This window comes from Drosophila willistoni (assembly GCF_018902025.1).
Source record: "Drosophila willistoni isolate 14030-0811.24 chromosome 2R unlocalized genomic scaffold, UCI_dwil_1.1 Seg200, whole genome shotgun sequence".
Classification (NCBI taxonomy): domain Eukaryota; kingdom Metazoa; phylum Arthropoda; class Insecta; order Diptera; family Drosophilidae; genus Drosophila; species Drosophila willistoni.
Window position 1 is genome coordinate 2,223,327 of NW_025814051.1, and position 17,639 is coordinate 2,240,965.

The 17,639-nt window shown below is 34.4% G+C and overlaps 3 protein-coding genes across 3 annotated transcripts; 1 reads left to right on the forward strand and 2 right to left on the reverse strand.

The window, feature by feature from the left end:
• Positions 1–14,219: 14,219 nt before the first annotated feature.
• On the forward strand, positions 14,220–15,037 carry LOC6641626 (vesicle transport protein SFT2C). The gene is made up of 2 exons (XM_002064518.4): positions 14,220–14,450; positions 14,531–15,037. The coding sequence occupies exons 1-2, from the start codon at positions 14,268–14,270 to the stop codon at positions 14,966–14,968; spliced, it is 621 nt and encodes a 206-aa protein (XP_002064554.1). The 5' UTR covers positions 14,220–14,267; the 3' UTR covers positions 14,969–15,037.
• Positions 15,038–15,302: 265 nt separating this feature from the next.
• On the reverse strand, positions 15,303–16,624 carry LOC6641625 (U5 small nuclear ribonucleoprotein 40 kDa protein). The gene is made up of 3 exons (XM_002064517.4): positions 16,429–16,624; positions 16,241–16,370; positions 15,303–16,176 (listed from the first exon to the last, which is right to left on the reverse strand). The coding sequence occupies exons 1-3, from the start codon at positions 16,534–16,536 to the stop codon at positions 15,371–15,373; spliced, it is 1,044 nt and encodes a 347-aa protein (XP_002064553.1). The 5' UTR covers positions 16,537–16,624; the 3' UTR covers positions 15,303–15,370.
• Positions 16,625–16,890: 266 nt separating this feature from the next.
• On the reverse strand, positions 16,891–17,574 carry LOC6641617 (NADH dehydrogenase [ubiquinone] iron-sulfur protein 5). The gene is made up of 3 exons (XM_002064516.4): positions 17,533–17,574; positions 17,115–17,332; positions 16,891–17,052 (listed from the first exon to the last, which is right to left on the reverse strand). Exons 2-3 carry the CDS (start codon positions 17,325–17,327, stop codon positions 16,960–16,962), a joined length of 306 nt encoding a protein of 101 aa, XP_002064552.1. The 5' UTR covers positions 17,328–17,332; positions 17,533–17,574; the 3' UTR covers positions 16,891–16,959.
• Positions 17,575–17,639: the final 65 nt, after the last annotated feature.

The window sequence follows — 17,639 nt, forward strand, 5'->3', positions numbered from 1 at the left end:
AAAAGACGACAAAATGAAACTCTAGGGCTAAAAGTATTTATTATCATTATTACTACTACTATTATTATATATGTATGTATGCACCTGATCAAGAGTAGAGTAGAGGCTCCTTCTGACAATAACTAAACAACAAAAAACCAGTTTGAAACGTCATCCCCAAGCAACTGGTTATCAATAACAGGTAAACCTAACCGAACCCGTACTACTCTCTGTCCTCTGTCCAGTTGCTGCTTTCTTTATGTCTTGACAACGATGTCTTTCTTTGTCGTCTTACCTCTCTCTGTCTCTCTCTTTCTTTGAGCCCGTTTGTCAGTGCCTCCCGACCTGATCCCAAGCTCTTGGTATAATAATCGATTTCTTGCTGCGCCTTCTTTGTTTAGCTCACACACTCACTCACACAAGCGCGTCTCTTGATGATAATCTTTTTTTATGCATGTATGTATGTGTGTCTGTCCGTCCGGTTCTTTAGCACCTTTTGTCAACAACAACAACAACGAGTCCATTGTCTGAAATGTGGCAACATTGCCTTCCACACTTCTTTTTGGTCTTCCAGAGCTCAACTCATGTATGAAATTATTTGGGAAATTTCTAATTTGAGTTATCGCATCAGCCAGAGCTTACAGAACCTTCCTTTTGCAACCCAGAAACCCCGACTCCGAGCGTCCCGACCGACCACATATAACAATTGTCACGTTCCCTATATAAAGTTCCCTCCTTTTCCTTGCCTTATCATTCCCTATTCTGTTTCTCCTATTGCACAATTACGAAATTTAGCCAACAACAAAAATAACTCAAGTATGTGCATATATGCAAAGGCATTAAATTATTTTTACATTTAATATATATAAATAAAATAACTGCACGACTTGCGAAAAAAAAACAAATAACAATCAGTCTATACATTTCATAATGTGGCTCGTGTCGACTTGGATGACACTTTTCTTTACCCACTTTGCACTTCAAAATTTTCTTTCAATCGACGTCCTTTGTTGATTTTTGCCCCTATGAAGCTTAAGCCAGAAAACTACTTGAAGTTATTAACTTTATTAAGTTATCTAAGCAGTTAAAATGTATGTAACTGTCAGATAAATGAGTTTTGGATTCTGGATTCTAAAAAGTATTTTCTGATATAAATAGTAAGTCGACCTTATCAAGTCTGTATAATCCCCTAGATCTCGGAGATACCATGTTAAGTTGCCTCTATTAGTTTATGTGCATATCAAATTAGTTTTAAATATATAAATTGCCTCTTTCGCCCGTATAACTTTCTCCTGCAATATATGCAATGTCTAAACTAAAACTACGTATACTAAAAATTGGCGTTTGTACCTAACGACTTACCAAATATCATAAAAATTTGACGAAAAATAACAATTTTAAGCTTCCAAACATTATTCAACAGTTTCAAAAGGGTCAAATTTGGACGTAGGTGGCGCTAGAGTACTCTTGGAAGGGTGTATAAAGAATAGTTTCTACTTTTAGGAAATTGTCGAAATATATTCTTAAATACCAATACAACACGTCTCCCACAGAAAAAGTTATCCAAAAATGTAGGGTAAGTAGGTTATAATAAGGTTATAGTCCATATTACATTTGTTATTTTGACTTATATCTCTTCTAAATGTACTCCTTTTCGATTATTTGAAAGAATTTTCCTCAATATTTACTCTTTATATAGTGTGGAATCGAAGGTTTTTAAAAAAGAATCTTCAGAAAATCCTCAGCATATTTCGATCTAGAGATGTTCTATATTGAAAACCATCTCTTCCACACTTTTTTTCGAATTAAATGTTGTTTTTTTCGAAGTTTTTAAGATTAAAGACACAATAGTTTCTTACTAGAAAAATGTAAATGCCTTCAAAAAAATTTTTAAGCTGGAGATTTCAATGAAAAAAACTACAGAGTATAAGAATATGAAGAAATTATATACATACACGAGAGACTGGAGCTGGCTTTGCATCATTTTTCGAGTATTCTATATAATTTTTCTGTTTTAAGCCTAACAAACAGCTGTTTGCGCAAAATGATACTCTGGCAAGTGTATTATAATTGAGTTTTTCTAGGCAATTTTAAATGAGTAACCTTAAACCCCCCCCCCCCCCCCCCATGAAGAGCAGAAGCAGCACTAGGAGAGCGGGAAAAAACCCACTCCATATACATATGTACATACATATGTCTGTTTAGTTACCCAATGACTAAACCATTTGAATAATTATACTATTGTTGAACAACAGCTCATCGTCTCCTTTTTTTCTCTCTAAATATAGAATGATGTGTACAAAAATTACAATGCGAACTGAAAGTCAATTTTTAAACCAATTGTTACAGATTAAATCAGTTCATTTTGTTTTGAAAATTCGAATAATTACAAAAAAAACTAGCGAAAAGTAATTGCTTTTTATCAGTTGCTCTATATTTTAGTAGCTTTATGAGCTTAATACTTAAATTTCCCTTATTTCTTTCCTACGCCAAACAAATTGGCCCCTTTAACCTATGATAGAAGGTCTCAGAATCGTTTCAAAATTCTTGGCAACATTGCTCAATCAGTTTCAGTTTATGGAAACATTTTTTAAGGTCGTTTCTAGAGATAGCAACATTTTGTATAATCAAAAATAATCTATACAATTCCAGAAATTGTTAATATTTAAACCAAGTTGTGGCATACTTTTTGTTTAATTTGAAAACTGTTGTAGCTAAAATTAAACCAAAGGTTGTAAACGTGGCTAATAGTCTTCTTGGCAATTCTCAAACTTAAACAAATATTTCTAGGCACGAGAAATGATAAAAAAAAGGCGAAAAAAAAGTAGACAAGGGGAACAACAAGAAATTAACTTCAAGAAAAGATAACAACAAAATAAAAGTTGTTGCTCAACCAAATTTTGTTGCAAAAGTTGTTGAAGAAGAAAAAGAAAAACAAAAGCAACATCTAAAGGTAAGGTAAGGAATGTATTTGTATCTAAGCAATTATAGTTTGTAGGACGATACGTTTTCATTTCTATCTAATCTAATTTTTGTTTTTGGCTTTGCCCCCACAGCGAGAAAGAGAGGCAGAGCAAGGGAGACAGAGAAACTGAGAACGCGACACTTGTCAATGCCAAAAAGAAAAGCAAATACAACAAACTTTATGTAGATAGACAGACAAATACACACACATACACACACAAATTCTACACACAATATAAAATGTAACATGACATTGAAACAAGTCATATATAAACTGATATAGGTTGCTATAGTCGCTGTTGTTGTTATTGTTATTGTTATTGTTGTTGTTGCCGCTTGACATCTCGTGTTAAACAACCAAACACGAAATTCAATTAAATGAATGAACAACAAAAGCTAAATGTATTATGAGGGGTATACCAAATAAACATACATAGATATATATAATACATATGTCTATATATGCCTTAAGTGAATCAAATCTAATTCACAAATATCCAAAAAAGGAAAGATTTGCTACGAAAAAAAGAAGAAAAAAACTGCAAAAAAAAACCAGGCAATGCAACCGAAATATTTTTTAACGGTTATAGCCCAAGGAATTTATGGCTAGAAACAAACTTGAGTATATAATTTGATATTACAATACTTAAAATTTTAAATTACGAAATTTGTAGTACGTTTTTTTGAGAAATCGAAACAAGGTTTTTCAATGGTAGCATCAGTTTTTTAAGTTTTCTTTTTAGACATTGCAGAAAATCCACAGAAATTCTCTAAAAAAAAGAAACTCAAAATGAAATTATTTTAAAGGCAGATTTTGAAAAGTAAAATCTGTCATTTTGGTCGGAAAATCGTCCTTGAATTTTGGAATTTTATCATCTCAAGATGGGAATCATCATTTTTTTGAAAGGAGCTAATCTTAATTTACTCTTCCGTGCAAATATATAAACCTGTTTGCTAAAAATCATACATTTCAAAACAAGAAACTCAAAAAATAATTTGTATATTTTTCTATATTTAAATGAATTTTTATTTTTATTTATTTTTTATTAAAAGTTGATAAAGTTCGTATAAGCAAGTTTTCTAATACCTGTGGTAAAAATAATTTAAAAGCAATCAACCTTTAAAACCAAAACATCATTATTTTTAGATGAAAAGGTATCTGGGTTTTTTAAGGAATATCAATATTATTTCTTAAATTTTTCCATTAGTTTATATTATTCTAACAAGGGGAAATTTAGGTATGATAATCACTGATTTTTATGAATTTTCGATAGGTTGTATTCCAAAGGGTTTTCCTAACACAGATAAGTCACTTTTTAAAATATAGTTACATTGATTTCTAAGCAAACTTGCGAGAGGCTAAATTGGGGATAGAAGTCCTGCCTAAAATCGGTGAAATCCTCTTTTACAGAACTACTAAGTTTTGGAAAAAAACAGATTTTGAAGTAAATTATTTCAAATACATATGTAACTTCGATAAAAATTACAACATTTATAAAAAAATTAAGATTTGTATACACTTCTGACCAGGTTAATAGATGCAATTCTGATTTTTTGAGATCAGAAAATTGATTTTTGGTACTATTATTCATGATACTTCAGTAAAAATAATCAATTCCCCGTACAATTACCAAACTTTAAAATTCCTAATTTCATATTACAAAAATTATTGAAAATGTTTAGACTTTTACCTCTCTACAGTTTTTTTTTCAACATTGGATTACTTGAAGATATTCCCTATAAATTAAACAAACAAATAATTAAAATCAACAATAACTTTTTGATCAAAATCCAAACAACAACGAAAACTCAATTCATGCGTCATCATCAGCCAAGAAAAATAAAAAATCCAAATCAAAAGAAAGAAAACAAAAATAAAGGTAGCCAAAGAAATATATGTAAAGAAATAGGAAGGAAAAAACAAAAAATAGTGCGTAATTTATTGTATGCACATTTTGGGCTTAAAACTATATTTTATATGTATCTCAGGGGGCTTTGGCATTATTTTTTTTCCACATTCAATGTCAATGTCAAAAAACCTGGCGGTAGCTGGTTTTTGAACTACAAATTTTGACGATCTCTCAATGTACTTGTAATTAACGCTCCTCTATATACTATAAAAAAAAGATAGAGGTAGAGTTAGAGGTTTTTTTTTGTTTTTGACATTGATGCGGGTTTAATGCACCGCTCAACACTGAAAGCGGTCCGGACTAGGCGGGGTTTTGGCTGGTGGTTTAATGACTTTTCGGTTAAACATTTGTCTAATGAAGTAATTAAAGTAGTGACTTTTGCACTTGACAAACAACAACAGCAACAACTCTGCAGTGTTTGAGTGAGATAGCCGGGAAGAAGGAAAAAAACTTGTTTAGGAAAAAAACAACACCTCGCGCCACAACAACACACAAAATACATATTCTTCTTTTTAGGCACAAAAATCATACGAAAAATTACGTAATAACAACACAAAACACACACACATAGACAGGCATAGCAAAATAGACGTCGAGAAAGATGTTGACTAAGGCAAATAGAGAGAGTGAGAGAGAAAGAGAGAGAGACCATCACATAGCCCCCACCGCACCCATATATTCCCTTCACACATTCGTATTCTTTTAGCCATCATCATCATCTATCTATCTAGCTAGCCTTTTTTTCTTTTTGTACACGTCGCCAGTTTCTGTTTGGCATCAGGTAAAAAGATACAAGAGAAATAAGAAACGAAAAACAACAACAACAACAACGACAACGACAAGTCAAGGTAAGAGGAAAAAAAAAAGTTACGCGTTCTTAGGCCACTTAGTAGTTGAAGAAGCTTCTTTTTCTTCTGACCCATGAGAGGAAGCACTAGAAGAGAAAAGGAAGCCAACCAAGATGCATTTAGCAGAAGCAGATAGCAGAGAAGAAGAAGAGATGCCAAGCCTATAGAAGAAGAAGAACCTACCTCCTACGCATTATCTTTAATAGAAATAAGTTCATTATCTGCGATCCAAAAAGCAAAAGCGTAGTAAGACCGGCTTAAAGTGCGTGCTAGATCTACCATGACGGTTCTTCCCCTTTTTCCCATCCACTGAATCGATATTTTGCTTACGTTATTATTTATGGATTCGAAATGGTTTATTAGGGGATGAAAAAATGTTGATTCGATTCGAAATTAAGAGGCAAAGCATTCAATTATATTTTGGTCCATCACATTAAAGTATCCCTTAAAACTTAAAATGATATTTCCTTTAATGATTAGTCCTCTTTATTTTCTTTGAATGGTCTAAAACATTTAAAAATTAAGTTTTCTAGAATCATGACTTCTCGTGTCAAATTCATTTCAATTATTAGAATTACTAAAGAATTCCAATTATTTCAAAGTATTATGTTCATTTTGTATTTACTGTACAAAGAATTTTCAGAAAGTATACGTTGAAAAATTATAGTTTATTCAAGAACGGGGTCACCATTTTACTTTTTCCTTCAAAAACTGAGAATTCTTGCTTTTAATCAATTTTAAAAAAGTACCTGCTTTTGGTTTTCTTGAAAAATAAATCGAAGTGCTAAAGTACTTCCTGGTACTTTTAACAATATTTAAAAGTACCGAAGAACATTTTTAAAAAAAATGTTTAGGTTTTTTTCAAATACAGTGAAACCTCGATATAACGAACTTCGTTATAACGAAAAACCCAATATAACGAATTTTTTGTTAAGTCCCTTGAAAGGACTAAGGTTTTACATTTCAGTACCTATAGCGAATCAATAGATATAACGAATAATTTTGCGATCCCCCTCAGATTCGTTATATCGAGGTTTCACTGTATATAGATTGGGGTCACCTTTTTGCTCTACTGCTAGATTTAAGCACTTTTCCCAGTTAGAACTCATGATTTTTGTCTTTTAGGAAATTTCGAAATATGTACCAATATTTGTTTTGTTTGCTAACTATGCAGATCGGGGTCACCTTTTTTGCTCTACTACTACTTTTCGAAATCTTCCTTATATTTAATTCTTCTTTTACTTGCTAATCCAAATACTTTACTAAGGAATTAACTATGGATCCCTTTTCTTCTTATTGACTGTATTTTCCAACACATATGATGAGCTACAACAACTACTTTTGCTGTTGAAATAGTAAAAGGTAACTACTAGAGAATTATTTCTCGAACTTATAGGTGGAAAAACATTCAAAACACCGAAAGCAGACGTTTTATTTATAAAAATGTAGATCGGGATCTCATTTTTTGCCCTACTACCACTTTTGTAGGGCTTTCTTATGATCAGGTCCTCTTTTACTTGCTTTTCGACGGATTGTTCCATCGAATTAATTAAGCTACAACGACTGTTATTAAAACGGTAGAGATAAAGAATCGAAACTTGAAGTAAAAGGATCTTTAACGATTCTATATTGCATAAATTTATGACTTACCTTTTTATTTTCTGATTGTTGTTATTAATAATGTTATTATTATTGTTATTATTATTATTGTTACTGCTACTATCCACTGCAATTTGTTGTTGCTGCTGCTGCTGATGCTGCTGTTGAGTAGTTTCGGTTAATTTTCCAAAACAATTATTACGGCTACTGCTGTCGCGTACCATGTTTCGACAACGCGGAACACACACAGAATTTAATATATTGATGGATCAGCATTTCGCCGTATGCCGTCGTATTTAATTTGATATAGAAGAGGGAGAAGCATAATTTTTTATGGGCGCCCTCCTCCCATTGAACATTTTGTTACAATTTTTTGTATACTCCTTCTCTCTTTTTTTTCAGAATCTTATAAAGATTTTATTTTTCTCAGATTTTGTTTAAATTAATTTCTTATTTCACTTGGATTTTTTTTCTTTTCTTTTTGCACTTTAAATATACATATTTAATGTATATTTTAATTAATTTGCTGGATTTTCTTCTTCATCTTTGGAAAACACATTTCACACTCCACAACACTTTTCAAGGATTGGATCTGCTGCTGGAATTATACATATATATATAGGGGGATTATTGAGGAATATATTGACTTGATATTTAATTTTCTTTCACCAGATTTTATGATTAAGTTTTTTGAATTTTAAACTTTTTTTCTTCGGTTATATACATAATACGTAGAGATATCTTGTTGTATTCTTCCACTCTCACCACTTCACCAACATCAAAAACGACAAAGCTTATGCCAATTTATGTTAATTTAGCACTAAAAATACATGTTTATTTGCTTTAATTCAATTCCCAACTAGAGCAATTTAAATTTATTGAAATTTCAATGGGCGTACACGATAACAACAACGACAACGACAACGATGTACACTAAAATAGTATCCATCCACATCTCTTTAAGATCTTATCGTTCCAATTTGGTCCTATTATCATCTAAATGCCCCGGCACGGTGGAAAAATCATGCTTCTAGGTCATAGGCGGATCTAGGGGCACTTTGCCCTCTAAAATATTCAAAAAGCCGTTCAAGAATTCGCTTGTTGAAACATATAAAGTAATTTTTGGAACGTCCAATGGAAATATCTCACTTTTGCAATCAATTGTATACTTTAAGGGGCGCAGCCTTAGATCCGCCTTGTTCTACATGGGTTCTAAAGCACAGTATACTAAAAGATATAGTTCTGTAGGATCTGAAAGTTGAAAATAACAAATATGTAGGTACATAAAAACAACAACATGAACAAGATTACTCTTGTTCTTATGGGCAGAAGGTGGAAAATGTGACGAAGGAACAACGCTCTGATAGCATGGACAGCAGGCAGCACGTTATTATAATCCCAGTCCAGCTCCGGACCCGGCCAGGCCAGGCCATACTAGGGAAGACAGGCAAAAAAAAAACATCTTTCTCATACCATCCATCCCAATTCACACACATTCAAACAAACACACACACAGATACTATCCACATCCCAGAGCCAGAGCCAGAGCCATGGCAAGCCAAGCGTGGCGGTGGTTGGTTTGTTGATGCGGTGCGGTGTGGTGCGGTGCGGTTGGTGGTGGTGGTGAGGCGGCGGCAGTGCGCCATGATGTTAAAATTCCATGCATTAAAGAACCCAAAAAGTAGCTACAAGAACAACATTTATGCTGCTGCTGCTGCTTGATGAAAATGGGCAACGTTGCCTCTTGCCGTATTGTGTTAGCTCGTTCTCTTTCTCGCCCTAATGGCCTAAGCGGCTAGGGAGCAACTATGAAAATTGGCAACATGGCATTCTCGTGTTTGCTTATAATTGACGTTTGCACTGAAAACTGCGTTGTTGTTGTTGGTGCTGCTGCTGCCAACGTTGCTGCCGCCGCTGTCTGACGTGGTTATACAAAGTGGGGTGCCTAATGTTAGAAAGAGATAGTCATATGTATGTATATATGGTCTGTTCGTTGCTGCTTCAGCGCACACACACAAACATGCATATATAGCACATTATGTACAACACAATTTTATTGTACATAAAGAATTTATAGCTGGTGGGTACTGGTACTTGGCCTGGGACTTTGGTTATGGAAAAACGAGTATTTGCTTGCTACATACATACACACATACCTACATACATACATATGTATGTATTTACGTAGTTATGTATTTAATAAAAACGTGTGAGGGGTGTTGTTGCTGCTGCTGCTGCTGCTTTGGAAACGCTTTTGTTATTTCACGTTGCTCGTAGTGACAATGTTTTTGTGTAGTTTTGTAGCCTGGCTCTACGTTTTTATTTTACTTTTTTTTCGATGGGGGCCTCTCAACGTTGTTGTTGTAGTTTTTTTGTATGTTTTCTTTTGGGGCGCAGCAGGAAATCACCAACACACACACACACACACATTTGCGTATCTGGCTGTACACAAAATGTATTTCATAAATGCGCAGACGCTGCGCTGTCTATATACACCTATAGCACCTTCTCTTTTCATCCAACGCTTTTAACTATGAATCCCACTCGCTCACTCTTGAGAGCGCCCTCTCTCTCTCTATACTCTGGCTCTGGCTATCGATCGTGAAAGTTTGTCGGACAATCTTCGTTACCTGCTTTGCAGTCGCCGTAAATTCTTGCCCTCTCGCCGTAAATTCATGCCCTCTCGCCGTAAATTTGCAGTCGCATTTTGACTTTTGGAAGAGGAGCACAAATAGCGAAAGCAAAAAGATACATATTCTCAGATATTATATTACTGCCAGATATTTCTGCTCATAAACTTTTTATCGACGTGTGCAAAATAGTTTTTACAAACAAATTAAAAGAAAACTAACAGAAAAAATTCACAAAGAAAATTTTAATTTTTCGTACTTTGTGTCGGGCGGTAGCCATTTTTTTTATTGTAAGCTGTGCAATTTATAGAAAAACTAGCATTAAACATGAATTTTTAATTCGTTTTCGTTTCCATTTTTTTTTTTTTTTTTGTTATTTTTAAAGAAGACAATTCCAGAATTTATTTAAGCAGAAACCAGTTTTTCTTCTTCTTCTATATAGACATAATTTTTGTGTGTATGTATTTATTAGTATATGTATTATTTTCTGTAGTCAGCGAACTATGCAGTCGTTTCTTTGTAGCTTGGCTACGTGACCACACAGATACACCAATACCAAGAAAACTAACTCATGTACACATCTATAGAAAACTAAGAAACAAATAACAAAAAAAAAAAAACAAGTCATACGTCGTACGACCGCATTTGAGACATGGGCAAAGGGGGGGAACTACGGACGGGTGGAGAGGCAAGGAAATGGATGCCACCACATGCCGCGCCACTTTTGCTACACGTCCACCCATACAGGCGCACGCGCATTCATATAAAACGGGTTAAATAAAAAGAAATATATAAATACACACACACACACACACAGAAATATTGTGAGACTGTGTGTGCGTATGTATTTTTTACTGCATCTAGCATTTCACTCACTCCTATGGCGGTTTTTATCTCTCTAACTCTCTCAGACGAGCAGCTGAATCGATTTTTTTTTGTTTTTCGTACGCCGCTGTCGACGTCAACGCAACGCGACAATTTCATTTCTCTCTCCCTCTTGCTTACAGTCTCTTGATTGCTTTATCTCGTTTTGGCTTACATAGCCATCAACTGTATATATTTGTACATAAGTAGCTCCCTCTCTCTCACTCTGTCACGTTTGTAGTTGTAGTTGTAGTCGTCGTCGTCGTCGTCGTCAGCGCCAGCCATGTTGTTACTTTTTCTTGTTGGGGGAGCTGTCAGGCCTGGATTTTTGCCGCTTTGTAGCCTCCCCTACCGCCGCCGGATACCACAGCACGTCATCCCCGTTTGTTCGTTCGTCCGTCTTACGGTCCCCTCCCCCGCCTGATCCATCACTCGTTTGTTCGTTGTCGTGTTGTGTGTGCTTTGAATTTCTGATGAAATTCTTTGCTTTCGAGTTAATTGCTATAGCGCAAAGCAGCAGCTACAGCCGCGACGCTGGCAGCGAGCCACAAAACGCAAGCAGCGAGCTGCTCGTACGTTGTCGTTTTGTGCCATTTTTTTTTTACTGCGTAGCTTTGAAGATCGAATGGATCGGATCCTCAATTGGAAAAAGAACGTTTTCCCCCTTAATGTTTTTCGAGAATTAGTATAAATAAATTAGCATAAACTTTGTTTTTTTTCTTTCTTTCGTTGCTTTTGTTTGGATTTGTAACAAATTTTCACATCACTTTTTTTTATTTGTACATTTTTTTTCACTATGTACAAATTATTTTTGAAATTTTTTTTTTTGAGTAACACTTTTTTTTGGCCAATTTAGGACCAATTTTTGGATATTCGGATTTTGTATTTTTAGCTTTTGTTGTTGAATTTGTATTTCCTTACCAATTGCAATGGGACCTAAAAAATTAAAGAAAAAATTTACAATTTATTTTAAAGTATTTAATTATTTAAAAAAAAAATTAGAAACAAAATTTTAAACTCACAATTTCAGACAAAATTTCTATTCTTATTTTTTTTTAGTTTTTTCTTTTAAGTATTCACTTTTAGATTTTAATTTATTATAACTGAAAGAGATTTTTAAACAATTTGATACATATTTTGTAAGCCGAACTACATAAATTCTTAACAATTTAAGACGAATAACTCTAAATTTTTTTATTTGAACCCACTTGGACTTTGATTGGGCACTATAAGAATCAAATTGTATTTCAGAATAAATTAGAGTCTTACAAAAACTAGTTATTAATATTTTAATTTGATTTTTTTTGGCTGTTTCTGTTATTTAAATAAACGGAAATGATATAAAGAATACTAAATATAGGCATGAATATCATTGAAAATTGATTTAAATCAGCAGAACAAAATGAGTTATAATTATACATCTACAAAAATAATATCAATAATAAATTTAATAATTTAAAATTTAAAAACAGTGAAATTTGGGGTTTTGGAAAATGCTTCTTTTGTAGAAAATCTGACTTAATTAAAATTGTTGGCTTAAACGATAAAAACTTAAAAATTGAATAGAAAAATACAATTGGAATTATAGCACTAGGACCTGGGATTTCAATAATATACATATGTAAGATTATTATTAAGATTTGAATTTAAACTTACACCATTGATGAAACGTTCCTTGAATTTCTGAAATAAAGACTCCAGCTTTATCTTGTGTTGGACTGTTTTTCTCGACGACGAAACGACAAAAAAAAAGGAAAAACCTCCAAAGACAACGCACGACAAACGACCGACCGACCGACAGACAGACAGACAGACGTACGACGAGCCCGTGGAAAGTTCTTGCGTTTTCTTTAGCTTTTCCTTTTGCGGCGATTTGTAATTTTTCCTTTTTTTGCAGATTTCTTTTTTTTGTGAATTTGATTCACAACACACACAAGAAAAAAAATAACAACAATTTAAACAATAAAAAAAATTTATCGCCTTTAATTAATTTGAATTTTTATTTTATTTCCATTTAATTTGCATTTGCTTTTGTGTGTTTTTGTTTGTATTTGATTTTTATTGATTGTATTTACATTTCTCCTGTTGTTGTTGTTGTTGATGTGGTTGTTGCTGTTGTTGCAATTAATGCATTTTCACATAAACACACACTCACATACACACGCACACACACACACAACGCACACGCACTCACACATCAAGATGATAAGTGTAGGAGGGAGAGAGATAGAGATGCAGCGATAGAGGGGAGTGGGGTGCACGGGCAAAGTACTTGCCTTTTTTTTGTTGAGGTATTATTAACTTTTTTATAATTTTTAAACTTTTTGCTTTGTGTGTGTGTTTTGGCGGCGTTTATTTATTTTCTTTTCTTTTTTTAAATTTTTTTTTTGTTTCTGCGCGCGTCCGCCCGCACAACTGCTCAGATTGAAAACAAAAACAATACGGTAATTTTTCAAAATTCGAAAATTTGTAATAACGTCCGCACGCACACCCGCTCAACTCGAAATCGAAAACAACACAACTTCGAACCTGTGCTTCATACCAAATTCGAAGCCGACATCGAGCGAAAGTCGAGCATCGAACTTCGAACATTTAATGCCAGCATCAAACAATTGATGCCAACCTTGAACACAGCTAAACCACCCGACTCTCACTATTTGTCAAACATCGAAGAATAAATGCCAACAATAACAACCCTCGAAAAAGTGAATAAAAATACTGGGAGGTGAGGTTTAAAAAAAGTTATGTGGTCAGACTTTAAAAAATATGTTGAAAATTTTTAAAAAATTTTCTTAATTCTGTAAGAATTCAAAATATTATCTCGTTTAAGCTATAAGCTTTGCCCTCTTTATGTCTCATTTGAGCTGAAACAAACAAAAAATCATAATTTTTTAAAAATACAAAATGTTGTGAAGAGAATATTTACATGCACATAATTTGTTAATGCACATTTATTACTTTCGGGACCCACTTCTACATCCAATGGCCCTACTTACACATCAATATCCACTTCAATCAGATACTGTATTGGGATTTCATTCATACAAAAGAATATTCTCGTCTAAATTTCTATGCAATAGAGCTAAAATAATTAAGTACCGAGTCCTGATCAGGCCTATATTACCCCAAGTCTGCTCTATATGGTGGAATAAATCTCCTTTCAAAGAATTTATCAATTTGAACAATTTTTGGAACCTGTCATCGCATATTCACGTCATCTTTAACGCTTTTTTAGCCGAAAAAAGTTACTTTTAGCTATAGTCCCGCTAAGATTATAAATATTATTTTGTTATTTACACAAAAACTCGTTAATAAATTACCTTAATTAGGTGCACCCAAAGTCTCGCTCGTCTATATCACATTTTATGTACCTTAAGTCTGTTTTACGTCTAACTAAATAATTACCCATAAGTAAAACATTTATCGATAGCACGTTTACTGTAAAGGCCATCGCTAAATCATAATAATTGACCATGTCCAATCTTAAGCAGGATTTGGATGAATATTTGCTATTACAAAGCGATCAGAAAAAGAATTTCAATGTAAAGATACCACAAATAAAGGTGCCCAGTTTGGGTAGTATATTTTCCCGGAATTCAGAGCCCGAGGCGAACAGTTGGCTAAAGGATACACAGGACTCTTGCTGTCCCAAATTGGTACGATTGCTGTTAATCTTAAATACGTGTGTGGACATATCTCACCATTGGAACACTTTTTTCTATTCCCTTTTTTGCAGTCTCGATTGCAGCGAATAGTTGGCTTCGTGGCTTGCCTTGGAATGGGCGGCCTCTGTATGACTCTCTCGACATTGTACATTCCAGTTCTTATCCTAAAAGCACGCAAATTCGCATTACTCTACACACTGGGCAGTCTATTCTTTATATTGAGCTTCTGTTTCCTAACCGGCTTTGGTGCATTCCTCAAACAGATGTTCTCGAAACCCAGACTAACGACATCAATCTCGTACAGCTCATGCCTCCTGTTGACCCTCTATTGTGCTCTGGTGGCCAAAAGCACTGCCTTCACCGTCCTCTTTGCGGTGGCACAAATAATTGCCTTACTCTTCATGGTTGTGGGCATGGTGCCCGGGGGCACTACTGGGCTCAAATTCTTTGGCCAACTATTCAAAAGTGGCGTATCAAGTGCCACCTCATCGAGTGCTTTGCCCGTTTGAGTGACCATCGATCGAAATGATACACAATAAATGAAATAACCTGACTAAGTTATAGTATACATATGTATATAATATAAAATTAAACTCGCGCGCATTATATACATACATATATATATATATATACCAATATCTCCATAGGCTTTATTTATTTTACCTTAATTGTAAATGCAAATGTAATAAAAACTAAAATAAAAATTTCTTTGTGATACAGAAAATAGAGAAAAACTACTTTCTATCTATTAAATCGGTATAACTTGATAATGATTTCTGATGCGAAATCGGTCCAAATTATAGAACAAATTTATCTTTAGAAAGAAAGTGCTTTAACCGAATGTCAATTTTTACATGTTTGTTTTTATTTTAAAGTTTTTATGAATGGTTGTTAAAAAATGTCATTTGAGACTAGTCTTCAATTTCACCCAGATACAAAGTCTTATCGCTAGAGGCAGACAATATTAAAGGTTCACGTGGACTGAAATCCACATCATTAACACTGCCATTGTGGCCAGGTAATTTATACAGAATCCTTCGTGTATTCACATCCCAAATGTATACATGTCGATCCGCAGAGCCTGATGATATCTTATCGCTGCCCGGCGACCAAGCACAACGAAGTAAATTCTTTTCAAAATTATGCTGATGTCCCTGGAAGACTTTGACACAACGTTCGCCCGGTGCATATGGCCGAACATCCCAGACTCTTAAAGAATTATCCATTGAGTTGGTGAGCACAAAATCACCCTCGGGTGATAGGGACATTCCCGTAATGGTGTCCGTGTGGCCACGTAAATGATGTAGGACCTGTTGTTTGCGTATATCCCAGATCTTCAGCTCATTGTCAATGCCACCGCTAATGACCTGATCACCAGTATCACTAAAACACACCGCTGTGACCTGGAAGGGGGATTCCAGAGTATGAGCCGCATGTTTTTTACGGGCATCCCAAATTTTAATTGTACGATCATCGCTCCCAGAGCATAGAAATTGTTGTCCACGTCGCGAGCCCTGCATACTATTGACAAAATTGTTATGTCCCTTCAGACGACGAACACGTTGGCCTGTCACAATGTCCCAAATGGCCAGCGTTTTGTCTGTGGAACAGGTAAATATGTGCGAGCCATCTGTATTGAAATGTGCCTCCATTACGGCACCACTATGACCCGACATGGCCATCACATTCTCACAATCGCCATAGACTTGCCAAATGTCTGTAGAAAAATAAAGAAATCTTAATAAATTATAATTATAACCATTAATTTTCCTTCTACTCACAAATCTGTCTGTCATAACCGGAGGACATTAAAAGTTCGCCTTCTGGATGAAATTCTGTGGTGAATATCTCTCCCTCATGTCCTTCTAACTGCATTATGGGTGCCTGTAAATTGGATGTCCTACGTACACCCTAGAAACAAGTCCTTGTGAGAGATTTTTCTAAATTATTATTGTTTCGGCACGCTTACCGATTCCAAGAGGGCCTTATCCCGATTTGTATAGGCTACGATATCATTTTTACTACGCTTTGACTCTTGGGCCAATACCAAACTATTGCTGGGTCTCTTGGTGCCCATTTTCTCTTATAAATTTTCAGGAAATGTAGAAAATTAGAAATTTTCTAGTTAATTTACTCTGCCGCAAACAACACAATAATATTGACTGAAGGTAACACTAAGAAAAAATACCAAACCGCAAAAGAGAACTAGTTCCAAATTGTTAGGATGTAAAAATACTAAACTGACTTACTAGTTATTTTTCATGTAATTTTACATCCTTGTTATGTTTCAATATATGTTTAAAACCTTGCCTAGGATTAGGTTAATAGCTTTTCCAATCTCAAATATTTGTAAAATGCTTTTCTTATTGCGGAAATCAGCATTAACTTTTCGAAAAATGTCCTTTCCCCCATAAACCATTTGGATGGCGTCTTGAAGAAATTTATGTTTTAATGTTTAAACAAATTTTTTGGGCTATTACATTTAAATGACATTATGCTTCTAGTAGGCATCCACACGGGGAGGCTCAGCAAAAAGTTCATCCTTCTTGCGTTCTCCCATCAGCCATTGCTTGTAGCGCTCATTTCGCATGGCCTGCAAAATTGAAGAATTAAAATTAACAACTTGTCACATTAAAAATTCCACATTTGACTAACATGAAAACGTAATAGTTGCTTCTGCATGCCAACACACTCCTGGAAATCACCAATAAGATCGGCACACTTCTGTTTACCACGCTCCAGACCATAAGCCTCCAGGCAGTCCATCATTTTCATTTCGAATTGGCCGCATTTGTCGTAGGTCTGATGATTGATCAGACAGCCAGTTAAATCGGTTAACGGCAAACGGATAAAGGGCGTTAGGGACATGGCTCCTGTAAGAATGCGTTGTAAAATTGTTAGTTAAAGTATCCAATTGATGATAGATTTGCTCTCCTTCAAGTGACGTAACAATAACAAATCCGTAGGGAGCAGACTGCTATATCTGGGTAATGTTTAAACAATTAAGATTGTTAAGCCCCTTATATTGAGTGATGTATCACGTATTAAAATCTTTTAAATCCTTAAAAATTACCTTAAATTGTAAAATTTTTAGGAAAATTACTTTTATTTTGTTTTTGTTGTTTTGAGTGTGGCCGTCTAACAAAAAATACCAAAAAATAATTTACTTAATACCAAAAA

What these genes read in the sequence shown, in the direction of transcription:
- LOC6641626 (XM_002064518.4), top strand. Translation starts at nt 14,268, where the DNA reads ATGTCCAATCTTAAGCAGGATTTGGATGAATATTTGCTATTACAAAGC. An exon ending in ACTCTTGCTGTCCCAAATTG is followed by an intron (nt 14,451 to 14,530) that starts GTACGATTGCTG and finishes CCTTTTTTGCAG; the next exon opens with TCTCGATTGCAGCGAATAGT.
- LOC6641625 (XM_002064517.4), bottom strand. Translation starts at nt 16,536, where the DNA reads ATGGGCACCAAGAGACCCAGCAATAGTTTGGTATTGGCCCAAGAGTCA. An exon ending in ATAAGGCCCTCTTGGAATCG is followed by an intron (nt 16,371 to 16,428) that starts GTAAGCGTGCCG and finishes ACTTGTTTCTAG; the next exon opens with GGTGTACGTAGGACATCCAA. An exon ending in CGGTTATGACAGACAGATTT is followed by an intron (nt 16,177 to 16,240) that starts GTGAGTAGAAGG and finishes ATTTTTCTACAG; the next exon opens with ACATTTGGCAAGTCTATGGC.
- LOC6641617 (XM_002064516.4), bottom strand. Translation starts at nt 17,327, where the DNA reads ATGTCCCTAACGCCCTTTATCCGTTTGCCGTTAACCGATTTAACTGGC. An exon ending in AGCAACTATTACGTTTTCAT is followed by an intron (nt 17,053 to 17,114) that starts GTTAGTCAAATG and finishes TCAATTTTGCAG; the next exon opens with GCCATGCGAAATGAGCGCTA.